Source organism: Monodelphis domestica, chromosome 2 (assembly GCF_027887165.1).
Source record: "Monodelphis domestica isolate mMonDom1 chromosome 2, mMonDom1.pri, whole genome shotgun sequence".
Classification (NCBI taxonomy): Eukaryota; Metazoa; Chordata; class Mammalia; order Didelphimorphia; family Didelphidae; genus Monodelphis; species Monodelphis domestica.
Window position 1 is genome coordinate 194967845 of NC_077228.1, and position 22164 is coordinate 194990008.

The window sequence follows — 22164 nt, forward strand, 5'->3', positions numbered from 1 at the left end:
CGTCTACATAGACACGCGGCTTTCCTCCCCTTGAGCCCCCGCCTGACTCACCTGTAGGACAGGTATGGGGGGGAGGATGTGAGAGGGTTCTACCTGGTGGGAAGAGCCTGTGTGGGACAAGACACACCCAACTACTCCATTGGTTCCTTCTCGAGGCTTACTGACAGCAATTCACCCATTCACGAGTGAGTATTCCTTCTGCATCCAATAGGCGCAGAATTGGGATCGGACCTCGGGCTGGGGTCGGGCCCTAGAGCCGACTGGCAGAGCACGAGGCCAATGGAGAGGCGGTAAACACAAGGAGCCGTGGGGATGGACTTGGAGCTAGGCCCCTCCCTCCAGCGGGACGGGCAGATCACGAGGCCAATGAGAGTTCGGCGGAGGGTGGGCGTCGCCCATAGGGCGTGGCTCCAAGGGGAGTCCGAGGCGTGGCTTGGCTGTCAGGTCCCTTCGCCTTTTGTTCGTTTAGGGAGTTGCAGCAGCGGCCAGAGTCCCTAGCAGCCGCCGCCCGAACAGAGCCGATCCTCCAATCCGAGTCCAATACAGCCCCAGCCCGGCCCGCTGCCCCGAGCCCCAGCCTCAGCCCGGATCCCAGCCACGAGCGCAGGTGAGGGGCACAGCGTTAGGGCGCGCGTGGTTGGGGTGGAGGGCTATCGTGAGTCCGCGTGCGTTCGGGTTCGTGGGATGGGGGCTCTTGGAGGGGCGGGCAGATCGAGATGACATTTAGAGGAAAAGGGAAAGGGGGCGCCAATGGGTTTGGGGGTGGCGGTGGATGAGGCAGCTTTGCCCAGCGGGGCTGTGGGAGCCAGCGCCTACTTATGGGGAGGGACGCAGGCTTTTAGAGTGCTGAGGTTTGGGGTGGGTGGGGGCTCAGAAAAACTGGACATCTGGGTTGCGAGATTTTGCTTCGGGAGGGGGTACACTGGACAGTGCGAGGGGTCAAGCTGGCCACTCCCTTGGGAAGTAGGTTAATAGAGAACTTGGGTGGGGCTGGAGATGTGGAGCAAGAGGTTGAGAGGAGGCTGAGTTTGGGGGTGTGGGTCTCTGGTCCTTTTGAAGGCGAGGAGGTGGGCAGTGGTGGTTTGGGAAGAGCTTTGACTCTGTCCTGAGAAAGTCAGCGCTGGAGTGAAGTGGGGAATTGGAGGGAGGGTACGGTGGAGGATCGAGTCTGGCTAGAGCTCTGCTCTCCCTGGCAGTGGCCTTAGTGGACTAGGGTTGAGGCGAAGACTTTGACCTCATTTCGTGTGGTGAGCACATAGAGCATTCTCTCTCTGTCCAGCTGGGAATTTACAGTTAAGGAAACTTGCTGCTGGGCAGCATTCAATGTCCCCTCTCATCCACCCACACCCCCCTTGTGGTCTTTCTTGCCCTTCTCTTCCTCCCCCACCTCCCCAGACCTGGGTGGGGCCCTATTGTCTGGGTCCAGATTTCTAAGTCCAGGGGTCAGTGCTCTTGCTTTGAATTGGGGGACCGCAGGCCCTGGTTTGCTGAGCAGGTGAATTTGTTGTTAGCCATAAATTTGGCATTGGGCATTTAGTAGATCCCAGGTCCCTCAGAGTTCTAATATCCAAGTCCGGGGTTTTCTTTTCTCTAGAGAGTGTTTGGATTTCAGAAGGTGGGGAGAAGTGGGTGGCTTGTTTTGTTTTAGGGCGGATGACTTATTGTTGAGACTTGGGGAGGGCTTCCGGGAGAAGGGGGTTTATGGAGGGTCAGGAGGCAGCAGAACTAGTGGGTAGGGGCAGGACAGCAGAAAGTTAGCTGGCTTTGCTAGTGGTGTCTTCTTCCTGTGCTTTCTTTTGACATGTATAGCTAAGAGATCATAAAACTTAAGAGCTATCAAGGCCCTTTAGGGAACACAGTCCAAACACCTCATTTCAAAGACCCTTTGTTAACTGACTATAAAAGGTTTATGTGGAACTCTCTTTGCCTCAGTTTCTTCCACTGTAAAATGTTAATAATACCACTTGCCTCAAAGGGTTGTTGTGAGGAATAAATGAGATAAAATTTGCCAAGTGATTAGAACAATGCCTGGCACATAGTAGATACTATATACATGCTTTTCCCTTCCTTTCTTTCCCTCTGTTCTCCCCCCCCCCCTTTCCTTCCTAATACTCTTTCCCACCTTTAATTTTTTATTGTGGAAAATTCACTTGGCAATAAACCTTTTGTGTGTGTGTGTGTGAGTGTCATAGGATATAGATCCAGAATTGAAAGCACCTTGGGGAGGGGGTCCATCAAGTTCAGCTCCCTCTTTCTCTAAGACCTTAACTCTAGATAGACCTCAGAATGATATTTCAAAGTTAATCCTTTCTGATTTTCTTCTTTCTCCTCTCCATCCTGTTTACTAATCCCTTGGTGACAGAGGGAGCCTACCCCTTGCTCACTTGCTTTCTACATCCAGGGGCATCCCACATCATTTGCTTCTCTCTCTTCCCCCAAGTCAGGCAAAGCCTTTGAAACCTTTTTCTGCAGCTACTGTTCCCAGCCCAGAGCAGGGAAAAGAATCTGTGTAGGAGACCAAAATTATCTTATATTCTTGCCCTCTCTTCTACCCTTTCCCATTCCTTGGTTTAATTAGCCATTTCTTAATTGAGAAAGAAGCTAACAGCAAGCAGTAGGGCTTGATTTCCATTTGATTACCAAATTATGAAGTTTGTTGAAGCATGACTACCACAGACCTGGTTGCAAAGCAAGCTACCTTTTGTTGTTCAGTGTTGTCCAACTCTTTATCACCCCATTTGGCGTTTTCTTGAGAAAGATATTGGAATAGTTTGCTATTTCCAGACCATTTGACAGATGAGGAAACTGAGGCAAACAGGGTGAAGTGATTTCCTCAAAGTCACACAACTAGTGTCTGAGGCCAGATTTGAACTCAGGAAGATGAGTCCTCCTGACTTCAGGTCAGTTCCACCTAGTTGTCCCCACTAACATTCCTACTCCCTGCTTTTGTGAGACATTCTTTGAACAAATGACAGGGTCATAGGATTTATAGTTGGGAGGGCTTTCATTTAGCTCAGCTTCTTTTTTTTTCTAATCCTTACCTTCCATCTAAGAATCAATATTAAAGTATCAGTTCCAAGGTAGAAGAGGGATAAGGGCAAGGCAATTGGGGTTAAGTGACATGCCCAGGGTCACACAGCTAAAAGTATCTGAAACAAGATTTGAACCCTGATCTTCCTGTCTTTAGGTGGTCTGGCTCTCAATCCATTGAGCCACCTAGCTGCCCCTTGCCTAGGTTCTTATTGAGACCTGGGTAGGATTGTTAGTCTTTGGTCCACACTGGGGAAGTAGAAGAAAGCTTCATGACTGCTTGGGTCTTGACCAAGAAATAATAACAGCTTACATTTATATAGTGTTTCAAGGTGTACAAAGCACTCTTCTCAAGATGACCCTGTGAGGCAGGTAATTAATGCTAATTGTTCCCATTTTAGAGATGAGAAAACTGAAAAAGATCAAAGTGACAGCTAGAAGGCAGTATGGAGCAGGAGGAAGATTTTAGGATTTGGAAAGGTATACCTGAGTCTAAATCCCAGCTCTGGTGCCTACTACAAACTGGGACACTCTTTGACAAACCACTTCACTTCTCCTGGACTCAGTTCCCTCATCTGGAAAAAAGTGAGAGGGGGTTGGACTAGAAGACTAGGATCCTTTCCAGCACTAAGTCTATACTCATGTGTGAGAGATGAGGTTTGAACTGAGGTCTCCTGACTCCACACATTTCAGCCCTCTGTCCATCTTATTGCCCCTGAGATCCATTTCCTCATTCCCCTTCCCTCTTTCTCCCTAGTGGGTTGAGTTTAGGATGTAATTTTCTCCTATTAGCCAGGCCTTGCCAAGGCTTGCCTCATCAAGGGTTCAAGCTTAGTCCCGGGGATGAAGAGATAGAGGGAAAGCTTGCAAGGGTAGTAAAAATCCCCGGAATCTAATTCTTCTGCCTTTGCTGCTGTGAAGGTGGGGGCAGGGGAGGACGAGTACTTATAGTACGGTTTGTACCAGAGCCAAGGAGGAAGGGAAAAGGCACGGTAATTGCATTAACTCAATGATTAGTTTAGCTAATCTGGTTTGTGGCTGAGTTGAAAAGATTGCAGTGAGGAAGAATTGCTATGTACTTGTCAGAGAAAACTAGTTTTTGCCGGAAGAGGAATATTAAAGAAAGAAGAAGGGAAAAAATGTGGATTTGATCTGCTCATTCTGCCTGAGATCTGTTCCAGTTTAGGGGAAAGGGAGGGCACCCTGGTCCTTCCATCCTTCTCTCTACCCCACTGAGTGGGGTGCCCCAAGCTACCCCTCAAACTCAGTCTGTGGCATCCGTGCCTTAGATTCCGAGAAGGAATCTAAGATCAAGGACTAAGATCAAGGAGATCAAGGACTGAGAAGGCCAGGGTTAGGGACCTCTCAGCAAGGGCAAGAGACCCCTCTTTGCCTCCAGACTGGGAGATGGGAGGTCAGGGGCCAGAGATCTGAAAAGGGTTCTGGGAGACGTCAATCTTCCCTGTGTGGTTTTTTTTTCCTTTTCTTTCCCCTCTCTCAAAACTTCCAGGATCCCTCTGTCTGTATGGGTGAGGAAAAGGAAAGTTAAAGGGGGGAGGGGGTGCTTATGGGGGATGGGGCTGGCAGGTGGGAGCTGGGCCTCTTTGAAGTCTGGAGTGACTCACTTTCACATTCTCTTCTATCTGGAGAAAAGGAGCTCACTTGTGGCTCCGCATTCTGTTTGTGGGGGTGGGGCCGAATGGGTCTCTCCAGGATCTGCAGATAGTGGAATATAATGGGGAGAAGGTCAGGCCTCCTGATAGAGAGGCCCCTGGGAGGAGGGGGGCTGTGGGCAAAGCTACTACGTACAAGGAATGCCTGGCTCCAGCTGCTTGGAGCTTCTGGATTGATCTAGTCTTAAGGATGGTACAGAAAGGGATATTCTTTGTCTAGTGATAAGACCAAACTCGAAGGAAGGAGGTACGTGAAAACAAAGGAAAAAATAAGCTGGTAAAAGTTCCTCCTATCTTAAAACTTTGGCTCTTCATAGAGGGTTGGGGGGAGTTCCTCAAGGACCTAATTGAAGGGAGACTTAAATTAGCTGTGTCCAACTCTTGATTGGGGTAACTAGGGGGCCCAGTGGATGGAGTGCTGGATTGTAATCAGAAAAACTCATCTGCCTGAGTTCAAATCTGGTCTCAGACACTTCCTAGCTCTGTGACCCTGGGCAAGTCACTTAACTGTATTTGCTTCAATTTTCTCATCTGTAAAAATGAATTGGAGAAGGAAATGACAAACCCCTATAGTATCTTTGCAAAGAAAACCCCAAATTGTCATGATTGAACAACAATAAACTTTGGATTGGAGAAGTTTAGACGTTAAACCTATTCATTTCTCTGTCATTGGGAGGCATAGCCCCTCTTCCAGATTAGTGGAAAAGATTTCCTTGGACCTTTTTGTCCAAGATGGAAGAACTGAGTCAGCCAAGAGGAACAGGGATTCAAGAATATAGTGGTGCTCTGGGAGATCAGAGTCTACATTCTACTGGTTGACCAGAGGGACACCCAGCTCTGATACCCTAACCATGATACTGCTGGACCTTCGACAAGTCACTTAACCACCTCATCAGCAAACTAGGCTGGACTAGATGATCTCTGAGATGCTTTCTAGTCCCTAAACGGATTTAAGGGTTTAGGAGTGGAGAAAGGAATGCAAAAGTCTGCTCTAGCAATATGATCTTCTGTGGTCGGTAAGAAGGTAGGGAAAGGTCGGTTAGACTTCTGGTCACTAAGGAAGTTGGGGTCAAATGTGCCGTTTGTCATCCTTCCTCTAGTTCCTCAATAGCCCTGACTCTTGTAAAAAATTAGGCCCTTGGTGTTGGGATGGGGAATGCAACCTAGGGACCTTTGACTTTGACTAAGCAGGTTTCTCTCTTACTGTGTTTAGATCTTTTGTGGTTTGGGAGAAACTACCAGTAGTCATCCTTTCCTTTAAACTTGACTTATTTTATCTTATTTTTAAACCCTCAAAGAGCAATTAGTGGTAGGCAATGGGGGTGAAGTGACTTGCTCAGGGTCACACAGCTAGGAAGTGTTTGAGGTCATATTTGAATCCAGGACCTCCCATCTCCATCCACTGAGCCTCCCAGTTGTCCCCACTCCTTTTATTTATTTATTTTTAAGGCAATGGGGGTCAAGTGACTTGCCCAGAGTCACATATCTGGGAAGTGTCTGAGGCTAGATTTGAACCTAGGACCTCCTGTCTCTAGGCCTGGCTCTCTATCCACTGAGCTACCCAGCTGCCCCCCCCCCCCCACTCCTTTTATTTTTGAAAGAGACTATTATTTTTTCCTGACTCATTCCAGTGCTAAGATAAACTGGTGATGTTAGGATGATCCTAATACCTAATTCTAGAGAATAGAGACTTGACAAGATGGGAAGAAAATGGGATTGAAATTTAGATCTCCAAGCATATGAAGGATTATCATACAGAGACTCTATATTCTTTTATTACTATTGAGCAGGGAAGGAGAGGGAAATAGACTAGAACCCTTATAGGAGGAATAACCTCTATCTAATAGGTTGGATAGTAAGAAAGACTATGAAGCCTGGATCTTAGTAAGATGGCATCCAGATTCCTTCCTCAGATGCTTATTGCCTTCTCTGGCTTCCATTAAGTCCCAACTAAAATCTCATTTTTTTTTCCTTCAGGAAGTCTTTTATTACCTCTCTTTAATTCTACTGCCTTCCCTCTCTTATTTCCTTTTTATCCTGTTCATAGTTTGCTTGTACATATTTGTTTGCTCTTTGTCTCCCCCACTAGAATGTGAATTTCTTGAGGGCAGGACCTCTCTTCTGCCTTTTGTAACCCTAGAGTTTAGCACAGTGCTTGGCACATAGTAGGTGCTTAATACATGTCTATTAATTGACTCTGAGACCCTGGATTAGTATATGTATGTGTGTTGAAGGACATTAGTGGTAGTAAATAAGGAAGTATAGGACTGACTCCTGAACAGAATATTGGGCACCCTATTTGTGTCATTGAGGGAAGGGTTCTCCTTGGTTAGGGTTGGGGGGTGGGGGGAGAAGACCACCAAGACTCCTTCCCTAGAGGTGATGTTTGAGGTTTGAACCATAGTGACTCTTGAGAACTTTTTGGTGACTTCAGTCAACTAATATCTATTAATTGCTTACTATGTGTTGGACATTTAGACCCTGGGTTCTGGGCATACAAAGATTTGTCCTAAAGTGGGGAAGATGTGGTGGCAGGATAATGATGAATTTCGGGGAAGGTCTGAAATCAAGCCATATATGGTAAAGAGAACTTTCCTTGGTCTTAGCCATTTAGCTGATGGTACCATTTTCTGGCAGTTCTCCAGGCAGGGCCTGATGAGCTGGGTGAGTGACCATTAATATAGTTTTGTCCATTTGGAAAATCCCAAACTTTTGGTTCCTTGGTTTGGGATGGGAGAGGAATGTAACCCTAGATTTTTCTGTAGCTTAAATTAAATATCTTACTCCTTCACAAGTCCAACTCTTGAATCTTCATGGTTAGCAGGGTCTGGGTAATTGAAAACAAACATGGAAAATCTACCAATATCATTTTAACTATGACTTTTCAACTAACCCTTTCTTGTTTCAATCTGCCTGTCTAGTTTCAAGAAGCAAGATTAGCTGATTTTGTCCTACTTTTTCTGTTTATTTCTTCATCCTTCTTCCAAGGAATGAGCTCAAAGGGATCACTTGACTAAAAGTGAACCACGAGTCCTGAATAAACCACATTTCATAAAGAAACAAAGATGACATTTTGTACACTTAATAAAGAGATATGTAAAGTGATTTGATTTCTTCATACCAAGTATAAATGGTTTTGAATCACCCATGTGGATCATCTCCAGTTAGTATGGAAAACTGGCAGTAAATACCATTTCATCAGTGGGGTGTCTTCAGTGGAATAGACAGATTTCCCTGGGGGATAGGGTAGTTTAGCAATGGGCATTTCTGTCTCTCTTGAATCCCCGTCATTTTTTTCCTTTCTGATTTATTTGCTTTGGGAGAGAGCCAAGAGGGGGAAAAAAAGCAAATAGGCAGCTGTGTCCGGCTTGGAACTATGACCATCCCATGGACCTCAGCTTGTCCCTAGGCGCCAGCTTGGACAGACATCTTCCACTATTGAAATTGGACACGAAAAGGATTTTTCCTTTGAAGATTCAAGATGGGCCTTCCTCCTATCCAAAAACTGGGAGCTCTCATTGTGCAGGAGGATGGAGAAGCCAAGGAAGGAGAAGACAGTGTCTCCACCCTTTAGGGAGCTCCCAGACTGAACAGAAAGACAGGATATACAAAGGAAGTAGATATGTTTTGGCCTCAAAACATATGTGTTTGGGTCACTGGATAAATACAGGAAGGATTAGAGACTAGATTCTGATTCTTTTTTTTTTAAACCTTTATTTTCCCTCTTAGAATCAATTCTATTGGTTCTAAGGCTGAAGGGTTAGGCAATGGGGGTTAAGTGACTTGCCCAGAGACACCCAGCTAGGTCAGATTTGAACCCATGACTGCCTGTCTCAAGGCCTGGCTCTGAATCCACTGAGCCCCCTTAGCAGTCCCCTATGGGCTAACTCTTAAGAGGAGGAGTTAGTTGGTGACCCTGTTGAATATGATCTCCCTTTGGGTGATAGGGGAGCTCTATGAGGAATGTCCAGTCATCTATCTGGCCCTGGAATGACCTGGTTCCAGGAGGTAACCCCATAGCACATGCATATGGATAGCCTGGGGAGAAGAAGAGACTAGATCCCAGCTGCCTGGTGATGGGGACTAGCCTGGATACTGGACACTAACCTAACCTGACAGTGACAGCTGCCTCTCCAGGTCTCTGAGATTCCTGGCACTAAGGCAGCTCTTCAAGATGTGATCAATATGGACAAGGAAGTGAACAGAAGGCAATGGATAGAAATGCTAGAGGCAACTATCTCTAGAATATCTAGAACCAGGCTCCATATAAGAAAAAATACTTTCTGACAATTCCATACTGTCCCAAAGAGGCACTGCCTCCTCTTCCTCCTCTTCTCCATCACTGACAGTCTTCAGCTAGGGAAACAGAGTAGAGATATATATCATAGAGGGACTTCTCATTAAGTTTGGGTTAAATGACCTCCGAGATGTTGTAAAAAATGTAGATAAAATATTTCTGCCCAGCCCAGACAGGATGAGACCCATTTTCCTATATTATCAGAAATAAATGAAAAGTTCTCTTTTGAATTCTCTGCCCCTTGAGTGTCTGAGCACAAAGAGAGTTATCATATTGTTGTTTAGTCATTTTTCAGTCATGTCTGACTTTCATTGACCCTATTTAGAGTTTCCTTGGCAAAGATCCTGCAGTAGTTTACCATTTCCTTCTCTAGATCATTTTACAGATGAGGAAACTGAGGTCAACAGGTTAAGTGACTTGTCTAGGGTCATAGAACTAGTAACTGTCTGAGGCTGGATTTGAAGTCAAGTCTTCCTGACTCCAGGCCTCTGCTCTATCCACTGCACTAGCTAGCTATTTAGCCATCAGCAAATCAGTTAGCTTCCCTCAGTCTCGGCGTTTTGTTTTGTTTTTTAAATCAGGACCTCTCTTAAAGGGTTAAACAAAGTATATGCACAAAAAGTTTTGCAAATTTTAAAGTGCTATATTTTTGTTGTCCATTTGTTTCGTGGCTCTATTTAGGGTTTTCTTGGCAAAGACACTGGAATGATTTTGCCATTTCCTCCTCCAGCTCCTTTTATAGATAAGGAAATGGAGGCTAAGGAAATGGAGGCTAACCGGAGTTAAGTGACTTGCCCAGGGTCACAGAGATAGGAAATGTCTGAAGTCAAATTTGAACACCTGTCTTCCTGATTCTAGGCACAGTATTCTTTTTTAATTTTAATTTTTTTAACCTTTACCTTCCATCTTAGAATTAATACTGTGTATTGATTCTAAGGCAGAAGACTAGTAAGGGTTAGGTAATGGGGGTTAAGTGACTTGACCAGGGTCACACAGCTAGGAAGTATTTGAGGTTAGATTTGAACCCAGGACCTCCTGCCTCTGGGCTTGGCTCTCAATCCATTGAGATACCCAGCTGCCCTCTAGGCTCAGCATTCTATCCACTGTCTCACCTAGCTCCCCTGAGAGTTAAAAGCTTTCCTGAAATAGTAGAAAAAGAATGGATCTTGGAATTTGAGAACCTGGAGTATTTTTTTGAGATTGAGGTTCAAGGTCCAGCTTCTGGACAAGTTGTTTTTAACTTTTCTCAACCTCAGTTACCTTATTTGTGAAGTATGGTCCATCTCCCTGGGTTGTTGTGAGTAAAGCAAATTCTGTATAAAAAAATGAACTGCTATTTATTAATCATTCTACCAATAATTTTATTGTTCTTTTCAGTGAGATTTTAGTTCAAATGACAATCCACAGTCAAGCCGTTAAAATTGGCTTCTTAACTTCCTCTAGCCAAGAGAAAGAGAGGGTAATATGATTTTTTAAGAGTAGTCTGCAAAGTACAATGGATAAGAGTACCAGACCTGGAATCAGGAACCCTCATCTTCCTGAGTTCAAATCTGGCCTCAGACACTCACTGGCTGTGCAACCCTGAACAAGTCACTTAACTGTCTGCCTCAGTTTCCTCTTTTGTAGCATGATATAGAGAAGGAAATGGCAAACCACTCCAGTTTCTTTGTCAAGAAAACTCCAAATGGAATCACAAAGAGTCAGACACGACTGAACAACAAAACCTCCGATGTGGGGGATATGTCTTTTTTTTTTTTAAACCCTTACATTTCATTTTAGAATCAATATTGTGTATTGGTTCCAAGAAAGAAGAGCAATAAGGGCTAGGCAGTGGGGGTCAAGTGTCTTGTCCAGGGTCATACAGTTAGGAAGTATCTGAGGCCAGATTTGAACCCAGGAACTCCTGTCTCTAGGTCTGGCTCTTCATCCTCTGAGCCACTCAGCTGCCCTGGTGAATTTCCCTCCAGGTCTATTTCCTGACTGTCTCTAACACAACCCACTTACTGGAGTACCTTTACATTCCCATTCCCCCATACCTTTTGCTATACAAGATCCCTATTTCCTCCTATCTCAGAGGCAATGGTCTAACCTGAGTAATTATAACCCAAATTCTAGGGTTTTTAGGAAACTTTCCATCACCTTCTTTCCTCAAAGCCTACTCACTCCTTGTCTTCTAGATTAATTAGTGGCTGGAGCTGGGACCTGAGGGGGAGCCCCCATGACTCAGTTCAGGGACAGTGATCCTCTAAATAAGAGACACATCTGCCCCCCTTCTTTTTCAATGCAATGGAGTGAGTTGCTGGCATTGAACTGGCAAATATGGAATCCTTATGGAGACCTACATTATATTTGCCCTTCCTTGCTTACAAACCTGCCTATATGCATCTCTTTAAACAAAAAATAAAATCTTTACCTTCCATCTTTGAATCAATACTGTGCATATTCATTCCAAGGCAGAAATGCTGTATGGGTCACATAGTTAGGAAGTGTCTGAGGTCACATTTGAACCCAGAACTGCCCTTTTCTAGGCCTGGCTCTCAATCCACTGAGCTATCTAACTGCCCCCTGCTATAGTGATCTTGCTAAAACTTGAGCCTGACCCTATCATTCCCCTACTCGGACTCCAGGGGCTCCCTATCTTATTCTTTCTAAATTTGGGTTCTTGTGTAAGTTTTATAAGATATACAATTATTAGTATATAGTAAATAAATAAATAAAGTAAATAAGTAAAATAAACTTTGGGCAACTAGATGGCAAGTGGATAGTGAATGCCTGGCCTGGAATTAGGAAGACCTGAATTCAAATCTAGCTTCAGACATACACATACACACAATGCTCTGGATAAGTCACTTAACCCTGTTTGCCTCAGTTTATTCACCTGTAAAATGACCAGGAGAAGGAAATGGCAAACCACTCTAGGATCTTGGCCTAGAAAACCCCAATATGGGGTCACCAAGAGTCAGACATGACTGAAATGACTAAAACAACAAAAAATAAACATTGGAGCCTGCTCATAAAGTTTTTATTCAATATAGACTGTTGGGTCGACAAAATCTGGAGACAATCGCAACTCAGAAATAAAGGCAACACTACCAAAGTAAGCACACTGAAGTGACCAACCCCTTTCCCCTCACCCTAGCTCTTTATCATTGAGTGTAAGGACATGGCTAACAGTCCCAGCTGGGAGCCTGGCTTGTATTGCTCTGCCCCAGGCTATTTTTAATTCCCCTCCCCTGCCCTCCTCTCCTCCCACCTTGGGTCACCCTCTTTGCTGGGCAGCGAGGGGCCCTCCCTCTTCTGTCTGGCTGCTCCCAGCTTTAGGATGCATGGGTAATATCCGGCTGGAATTACTGCTGTTGCTGCAGAGAGGGATCTGAAGCTGTGGCAGGAGGGAGCGAGGGGAAGAGTCGCTCTGGGGGATTGGATGGCCCACGTGATCATGGGAGCACGCAGATCCACTCACACATATCTCTGGTGCACATACCTCTGTACAGTGAGCCAGAAGATACCCCAGGAGGGGAGGCTCCTTCTGCTCTTAGTGCCAACAATAGAACTTGGACTAAACAAAGACTTCCCTATTCAGTTTTTAAAAGCCTTTTTCTGTCTCTTCCTTTCCGGGGTTAGAGTTATAGGTAGGGCTCAGTTTCTTTACAGGAAGTGAGGAAGGGCTGCCATGGGGATAAGTCCAAACCCAGTGGCCCCTAAGAATGCTCCCCCCTCTTCCTGTGGAGCCTGAAGCTCTCCTAGGCCGGGCATTTCAGTAGCAAGGCGATTACCCCTTGAAATGAACTGTCTGGAAATCCCATCAGGTGATAGTGATGATGATGATAATAATAATAATATTAACAGCTAACATTTATACAAAACATACAACCTGGAGTAGGTGTTGGATTTGGCATCAAGAAAAGTTGAGGGAGCAAGCTAGGTGGCTCAGTGGATAGAGAGCCAACCCTGGAGACAGGAGATCCTGGGTTCAAATGTGGCCTCAGATACTTCTTCGCTATGTGACCCACTTAAACCCAACTGCCTGGCCCTTACTGCTCTTCTGCTTTAGAATCAATTCTAAGTATCCATTCTGAGACAAATGAAAGGTTATTTATTTATTTTTAATTCAAAGATATTTTATTTTCCCAATTACATGTAATAATTTTAACATACATTTTCTGAAATTATAAGATCCAAACTGTCTTCCTCCCTCTCCTCCTTCCCCCACCTCTGGGAGATTGTAAGCAATTTGATCTGGGTTATACATGTATTATCATGCAAAACATACTTCCATATTGGTCATTGCTGTAAGAGAATACTCATAGGACCCAAATTCCCAGATAAAACCATAAATAGATTAATATGGAATATAGTATGCTTTGATCTGCATCTGATACCAACACTTCTTTTTCTGGTTGTTAGAAGAAGTAGGTATGGGTTATTAAAAAAAAAAAAGTTGAGATCTAATCCTACTTATGATACTAGCAATTTGGCCATACACAAATCTATTAGCTTCCTTTAGCCTCAGTTTCCTTATCAGGACCTACCTTAAAGAGTTAAACAAAGTAATATGTATAAAGGACTTTGCAAACTTTAAAGCACTATTTGGTGCTTGCCATGTACAGAATCTTTCAATTCTCTTCTTATTATATATGTTGGAGACTTTTTTCTCATCTTATACCTATATCATGTTTTTCAATACATTTTCCATTTTCCTTTGAGCCTACCTTTGGATTGAAGTCAAGTATTACATTGTATTTTGATTTAATTAAAAAACTTTAAGGCACTATTTTTATTGTTTAATCTTACTCCACTCTTCATGACTCTAGGTTTTCTTGGCAAAGATACTGTAGTGGTTTGCCATTTCCTTCTCCAGCTCATTGTACAGATGAGGAAACTGAGGCAGCTAGGATTAAATGATTTGCCTAGACTCACACTGCTAGGAAGTGTTTGAGATTAGATTTGAATTCAGGTCTTCCTGACTCTAGGTCCAGCACTCTATCTACTGGGCCACCTAGATACCCCTGTAAAGCGCTATCTAAAGGTTGGTTACTGTGCAAAGTTCTGTAGCAACAAGTCTGTGAAATAGAGAAGTTATCATTATTCTTGTTTCACAGAGAAGGAAACAGTGTTTTGCTCAGGATCACACAATCAGTGGCAGAACGGGGATTGAGACTCACACCTGATTCAGTCATCCTGTGCTCTTTTCATAGTGTATTCTGCTTCTCTCCTCCATAAAACCTCCTTGCCATAGACTTAGTTATCCTTTGAACCTATCCTCAGAGCTGAGAAGCATTGGTTCTCCTTCCACCAAATAATTTTAAGGCACTTATTTTGCTACCCTTCAAATCTTTCTCCTACCCACACCTTCTCACTGTTACTGAATCTAGAAGCTGGCAATGCCTCTGACATGGAGCTCACTCAGTGAATGTTTTGGCTGTCCAGGCACACTAGGAGAGAGTCATAGAATTACTCTTTTCTTACTAGGTGGGACAAGATCTAAACTTGGAGTGGCCCTCAGGGACTAGATCCTCTCCTTCTGGGGTTGTTGCCCTCATCCCAGCAACCTAAGCTGGATGGATGGGAAAGTAGGGCCAATGCTCACCTCCCTCTAGCCCAGTGATGGCAAACCTTTTAGACCCCGAGTGCCCATGCTGCACCCTCATATCACATGTAAGCCCTCCCTCCTCCCTTACTCCAGACTGGGGAGGGAGGAAGAGTTCTGATCGGGCTGCTGGGTGATAGAGAAATATCCTCAGTCCTGCATGGAGAGGGGAAAGAGAGCAGCCCCCTCTAGCACTAGTGCCATAGGTTTGCCAACACAGCTCCAGTCTCACTGCCATCATCCTCTGTCTTCTCCTCCTAAGCTTGCCTACCTGCTAACCAGTGATAAAAACCACCAATATCACCATACTCACCCCTCTGGGACATCCAGGCTGGGGAGGTCCTGCTGGAGATCAGAGGAGAACATCCAGTGGGAATATCCTTAACCAAGAACTCTGACCCGGAGATTAATTGGTCCGCAGCTAGTAATAGAATAGAGAATTAGGACCCTTTCTGTTGCCGCTTCAGCAGACTTCAGGCCTCCCTTGACTCAGAGCCTTGGGGATGGGGAGCTACCACCTAGCCCTCTGCTCCTGTTGCTGACCTTGACCCTCTTGTCTTTTTTGATAATGGAAGAAGAGCAAATTGCTTTGGAAGAAGTAGGGGACTGGAGAGGCTTAGCATCCGCTCTGTGGCCTAAATGGCCTGGCTTGATGGAAGAGAAAGAGCTTCCCTGTCTTTGTTTACCTGGAGGATTAACTTCAGGAGGCTGCTCCCTGCCTCCACCTAGCTGAGTGCCATTGACTAGGTGAAGGTGACCTTATTTACTGACACATGTTTGCTGTTCCTGCCTCTTCCTACGCAAGTTTTCTTCCACCCTGTGGGAGGGAGTGAAAACCAGAACTCAGGCATGACAGGCTTGCACCGGGTAGGCTGGCATCTGGTATTCCCTTTACCTCTCCATCTCTAACCTTAAAGGCTCTCTCTGGGCTGGGGATGGAGGGAGAGTCTTCAGGGAGCTGGGCCTCCTGTTGCCTCCCCCCATTTCTCTTTTTGCCTCCCAGCGGCTCTGGGGAAGAGCCTGGGGACAAGGGTGGGAGGGGGGAGCTCCTGAAATAGCCAGAGACAGCCCTGTCTTTCCTGTGGCAAATGCCAGGAAAGCAGCTGGGCGCATCTGGCTGGAGCCTGGGCCTGGCGTCTCTGTCTTTCTGGGCCTCTCCAGCACATTCCATTTATCAGCCCTGAAACTGTGAGTCATTCAGGGAAGGAGGGAGGAGGCTGATCTCTCTCCTGGCCCCTCCTGTCTCAGGTGGAGTGCTGGGCTGGGAGCTGGGCGGAGCCGGCCTTATCTGGCCATGAAAGGCCCCAAGAATAGAAAGAAATAGGAGCTTCCTGGATGGGGATGACCTGGTAATTGACCCACTATCTGTGGGATGGGTCTTCGGAATTGTTTGTTCTGGTGGGAATGAGCTACTCTGCACCCTCTCTGTCACTCACTGTCTCTCCTTTGTAACAAATAGCATGTGTTCTGGCTGGAGTGGAGCCTGCAGTCTGCTGGGGGAAAAAAGAGTTTTTCCTTTGTGTGTGGTGCAAACTGGTCCTAAGGGGGATTGAACCTGCGAAGCTGCTTCATTAACTCTAAGATAACTGAACTCACCATTTCTGGAGGCGGGGAAAAAGGAAGCCTCCTCTATTAGGGCATGGAGTCAAGCTTTTAGTCCTTAAGGTTTAAGGAAAAGGAAAAGGAAAAAAAAAGCAATTGTTTTGGCCATCCCCAGGGTCTTAACGCACCAGAGACCTAGGGAGCTTCTGGTGGGATTAGGGGAAGGAGGTGACAAAGCGGCTATTTCTATTAGGAAACCAGGGTTTGGGATCTGGTCCCCTGGGAATGGCTCCATGTTAGCTCTTGCCTCACCTAGCAAGGGAGAGTGACGGTATGACTGTCCTAAAATATGACTGTGACAAAGTGTTCATCACATTTTCCCTGTTTTCTGGGGAGCTGGTCCCAGGAGAAACCAGTTTGGCCTGTTCCCTAGGCCCTGCCCATCCCTCCCTGCTGCTCTCCATGTTTTCCAAGGGATCCTGGGGGGGGGGGGGAGCTATCAGAGTCACTGTGGTGGGGTGGAATGGGATGGGATGGGATGGCTGCACCCCAGAGACTTTCCTTCTGATTCGGGGGGAGACAAGGAAGGGGTTGAGTGAGTCTAGTCTTGCCCAGGTTGCTCTGCTGCCTCTACCTAGTCACATACCCATGATGTCATGCGCCCCTCCCCGCCAACTCCTTTCACTGGAGTGGACAGTTCAGTGCTGCTAAGTGGAGTGTCTCTACACCCTGGTGTCCACCCACCCAACTCCCAGTGGCTCCTAACTCCACCTTCCCCTTGAGACTGTGCGTCATTTCTCCGCCGCTCCCTCTGTGTGCTCATTCCTCTCCCTACCTGTTCAGACAACCCTGGGACACTGAACAGAGAGCTCCCTGCCCCTTATGGGTAAGCTCCCTGGATCTTCCACTCAATTCCTAGGGCTGAGCCTGGTGGGAAGGAGGAGGTGGAGGAGGTGGGGGCGGCCTGCCTAGGGAAGGTCCAGTAAAAAAGTTTGTCTTAGTTTTCACAGGCGCAGGAAATCCAGGTTTGGGTTAGGAGGGATGGAGGAAAAAATTGAAGAGAAGTGGAAAAGAATAAAGGCCCTGTAAGAGACTGGCAGACGGGGCCAAATGGGGAAAGGGTTTGGAAGAAGGTCCATGGTGAGAGGAGTGGTGTGGGCATACTTGTCCTGGACCTGGCTGACCCTCTTGTCCCTTCCGTGTATCAGCAGCAACTGCCATGGAGGTGATCAACCTGGTTGAGCAGCCCATCAAGGTGACGGAGTGGCAGCAGACGTACACCTACGACTCGGGCATCCACTCTGGGGCCAACACCTGTGTGCCATCGGTCAGCGGCAAAGGTATTGTCGAGGAGGAAGAGCCCTGTGGCCGCCAGTACACCCTCAAGAAAACCACCACCTACTCCCAGGGGGCTCCCCAGAGCCAAGGTTAGTCTAGTCACAGAGGAAGCTCTTTTGTGAGTCCCAGAGAAGGAGCTAGTGTGATGGAAGAGAGAAGACCAATGCCCATACAAATGCCCAGGGCCAAAGGCTAAGGGGTCATGGGGTTCTAAGAGTGGGGTGGTGGGAAGACTTAGTGGAAGAGGAGAAGGAGCATCGTGCAAAGGCGAGCCCAGGTGTATATGTACAGGTCTGGGTTTATCCCAGGATCATTACCAATCCATTGATTATTTTGCAACTAACCATTTGTAAGTTCCTTGAGTTCTTTGACCTTCCTTGGAGACCTGGACCAGGCCTTGGTTAAATTCTTATCCCTCTCATCCCCCAACACTGTGCTCTATACATAGAATGCTTTTAAGAAATGATTCCTTTATTTCTTTTCTCTGGATTGTGGATTTTATGTGTCTTTTGACTGTTATAAGCTGGTAACAACTCCCGTTGTTCTTGGATGGATAAGACTGCAGGTGTTTGTCTGAGCTGGTCATAGTAAAGGTGAGGTGGGCAAAAGGGCTGTGGGGGTACTGAGAACCTCAGCATTCAGGTCGTCCATCTGTAGGCAGGCAGCCCTTGTCTTTTATTTTATGTGTTAATTTAAAATCCTTACCTTCGATCTTAGAATTAATATTGTATATTGGTTCCAAAGCAGAAGACTGCTAAGGACTAGGCAATGGGGGTGAAGTGACTTGCCCAGGGTCACACAGCCAGGCAGCCTTTGTGTTTAGCATTGTCAGGTATTGCTTGGATAGCTGAAAGCCTGGAATCACTGCAGGCAGGCAGGGAGGGAACAGAGACTGTCTCCTCCTTCCTGTCTAATTAGAGGGTGGGGCTGTTCCAGCTCCCTCCGCCAAGGGGCATTTGGGTAGTTGCCAGGGTGGAGCTGCTCTGGGAAGCCTCTGGATCTACCACTCCCAGACTGGGGGAGGCGCTTGTTGAGGGGCTGGGGGATAGACCTCTGGGTCTGAGTCCTACTCTGTCCCCTGGGGGACTGCTTTAGACAGGAAACAGGGCATATTCTTCTCAGTTTCCAGAATGGGTAGAAAGTGCCAACTTCATTACCAAGGTAAGGTGATGGAGTTCTCATGACTGTCTATCTGATGAATGACTGGACAGAAAGGCCAGAGTCTTGATTTGCAGTCTCAGCTCTTTTCCCTGCAGAATGGTGTTGGGGACCTTGCTCTGTTTTTGGTTTCTCTGTTAAGTCCAGCCATCATGCACTTGGGTGTTTATGGTTCTCTCTCCTATGTCTAATCAGTCATCACCTCTGGTCTTATCTCTTAGATCTGTTCCCTCCTTTACACTCCCACTGCCACCACCCTAGTGAAGACCATTATTACCTCTCACCTGGATGATTACAATAGCCTCCTAACTGGTCTTCCTGCCTCTACTATCTCCTCTACTGTGCTGCCAGATCCATCTAATTTACACGTAGAGTGTTGTTGTTCAGGTGTTTTGGTTGTGTCCAACTCTTTGTGAGCCCATTTGGCATTTTCCTGGCAAATATACTAGAGGGATTTGCAATTCCCTTCTCCAGTTCATTTGACAGATGTGAAAATGGAGATAAGCAAAGTTAAGTGACTTGCCCAGGGTCACACAGCTAAGTAAGTAAGTGTCTGAGGCTGATTTTGAATGATGAGACTTCCAGGTTTCAGGCTCAGAATTCTATTCACTATGCCACATAACTGCTTATGTTATACTCTGTTCAAAACTTTTTTGGACCCTTTTTACTACAGGATAGTCCTAGATCCTTAGCCTGATATTCATGCCTTCTACAATATGGCTTTAGCCTATCTCCTTACTCCTCTTCAAGTTTTCTATGCGCTTCCATTTTTATTTTTAAAAATTCCACCCATGCTCCAAGACCCTGCTCAAATACTAAACTCTATAAATCCTTCTCTGGCCCTAGTCAGAAATGGTTTTTCCTTCCCCTGAACCTTTGCCTAAATCCCTATTAAGCATTTATCAAGTTTCACGTTGAAATGAATTTATCTTTGTAGGGATCTTATTTCCCTTACTAGATTGTCAGCATTTTAAGGGCAGGGACTCATGTTTTGTGCCTCTCAGTGCCACAATGCCTTACGTATGCCTACTTGAGAAATCTTTGGAATTTCATGGGGAAATTATAATCTTATAATTAAAGCACTTGGGTGATAAGTAGGTTGGTTTTACATAGGGAGAAATGCCTGAGAAAGTTAAACCACTTCCTTATGATCTTTTGGCAATTTACTCTTAGAATCGAGACTAGAATTCATATCTCCTGACAAATTATTCTCCAGCTCTTTTCATTAGAACACATTGTCACGTCAAGACAGTCAGGAAGTCAAGGAAGGGGGCTGAGGAAGTCCTGGAGGAATCTAGAGAGGGAGCAAGGCTATGAGTTAGGCCCATTCCCTTCACATTCCACTATTCTTCCCTCCCCCTCCTCCCCTCCATCTCTTTCAGATAGGACTTTTCTTTGTTTTCAGGTGACCTGGAATGCCAAATGACAATGACGCGGGCCCAGCGGGTGAGGGCAGCCATGTACCCCGAGACGACTGAGGACCGTTCTCTCCTATTGACCACCCAGATTGAAGGGCAGGCCACCAATGTGCAGCGGCTAGCCGAGCCCTCCCAGCTGTTAAAGTCAGCCATCGTTCACCTCATCAACTACCAGGACGATGCTGAATTGGCAACGAGAGCCCTGCCTGAACTCACCAAACTGCTTAATGATGAGGACCCGGTGAGTGGCAGGGGTTGAGGGGAAACAGGAAAACCTGAATATAAGGGATTTATATTCATTTTTTAATTAATAAGTGCTAAGAAATCAACATCGGGGGTCACTGGTTGTAGGATTATTATGGGAGGATCCAGCATCTCTGCTAACCTCTCTTTCCTGCAGGTGGTGGTAAGCAAGGCGGCCATGATCGTGAACCAGCTATCGAAGAAGGAGGCATCCCGGCGGGCACTGATGGGCTCGCCCCAGCTTGTGGCTGCCGTTGTGCGCACGATGCAGAACACCAGTGACCTGGATACCGCCCGCTGTACCACCAGCATCCTGCACAATCTCTCTCACCACCGTGAGGGGTTGCTTGCCATCTTCAAGTCAGGGGGCATCCCTGCGCTGGTCCGCATGCTCAGGTATCGGTAGACTGGCCAATATCCGTGCCTAGAGAGAAGCCCAAGGCAGGATCCGTGTCCCCAGGAAGCTCATGGTCAACTCAAAATGATCTTAGAATCCCGGGAACAAGGAGGAAGCAAGAAATGATAGTAAAGGGGGTACAGCATAGAATGTTAAGTCTAATAGTTCAAAAAGAGAGAACTGTGAAGGACCGGAGTAGTCTGAGAAGGCTTCCTAGAGGAGACGAGCCCTGACAATGAACGGCCAGACATCCTAGTGCCGGGAATCCCCTGCTTCCCCTCCTCTGTGGCAGCTTCAGCTGATCCTTACCCTTGTTTCCCCTTGCTGTGTTATCCCTAGCTTCCTCCTTTCCTTTCCCAGCTTGCAGTTCCTTTGAATCTCATTTCCTAGTGACATGGGGTAGGAGGCTCTGGTGTATTGCGTGGGGTGCATCTCTGACACCTCGTCCACCCTCTTGGCTCTCTCTTCTTTTCACAGTTCTCCAGTGGAATCAGTCCTGTTCTATGCCATCACAACATTGCATAACCTGCTGCTTTATCAAGAGGGTGCCAAGATGGCTGTCCGCCTGGCTGATGGGCTGCAGAAAATGGTGCCCCTCCTCAACAAGAACAATCCCAAATTCTTGGCCATTACCACCGATTGCCTGCAGCTTCTTGCCTACGGCAACCAGGAGAGCAAGGTGAGGCCTCGAGTCTCTTCCTATGCCAGGCCATCTCCTACTTGGCTACTGAAATGATTTTCCTAAAGCATTCATCTTTTTTTTTTTTAAACCCTAACTTCTGTCTTAGAACTGATACAAAATATCAGTTTCAAGGCAGAAGAGTGGTAAGGGCTAGGCAATGGGGGTGAAGTGCCTTGCTCGAGGTTACCCAACTAGGAAGTGTCTAAGGCCAGATTTGAATCCAGGATTCCTGTGACCAAGCTTGGCTCTCCATCTACTGAGCTATTAGCTGCCCCCTAAAGCATATATCTTGACTTTGTCACTCCCCAGCTCAACAAATTCCAATGGCTCCCTTTTGTCCCTGGGATCAAATATAAAATCTTCTGCTTCATATTTAAAGCCTTTACAAATTGCCTTCTTTATACCTTTCCAATCTCTTCTTAAAAAAAAAAATCCTTACCTTTTGTTTTAATATGTATGAATTCCAAGCCAGAAGAGAGTGGCAAAGGCTAGGCAAGTGGGGTTAAATGACTTGCTCAGGGTCACACAGATAGGAGGTATCTGGGCTTTCCAGTCTCCTCCTGCTTGAGCCCAACCTTCCACCTCCAACATGGTAGCTTTTTTTCACTGGTCCTCCCCGTGTGTGGAAAGCTCTCCCTCCACATCACTATCTCTTGGTCCATTCTTCATCCCTTGCTATTCCTTTGCAATCTGAGATTACTTTCCATCTATTCTGTATATATCTTTGTATGTACATGGTTGGTTGGTTGTTGTCTCCCCAACTAAATTGTGAGCTCTTTGAGGACAGAGATTGTGT

General features: G+C 46.2%; 1 protein-coding gene across 5 annotated transcripts in view; it reads left to right on the top strand.

Annotated features, from left to right (window-relative positions):
* The first annotated feature begins 440 nt into the window (after positions 1-440).
* The window catches only part of JUP (junction plakoglobin), a 33733-nt gene continuing 12009 nt past the window's right edge, over positions 441-22164 (top strand). The window contains exons 1-5 of one of the 5 annotated variants that reach the window (XM_007482206.2): positions 441-607; positions 17341-17559; positions 20034-20287; positions 20447-20685; positions 21164-21365. In XM_007482206.2, the coding sequence (XP_007482268.1) occupies positions 17352-17559; positions 20034-20287; positions 20447-20685; positions 21164-21365 (903 nt within the window). In that variant the 5' untranslated portion in view covers positions 441-607; positions 17341-17351. Of the gene's footprint in view, positions 608-16891; positions 17019-17340; positions 17560-20033; positions 20288-20446; positions 20686-21163; positions 21366-22164 lie in introns of those variants that run through there. The other 4 variants (XM_007482207.2, XM_001367321.5, XM_056816759.1 and 1 more) reach the window with 4 other exon arrangements.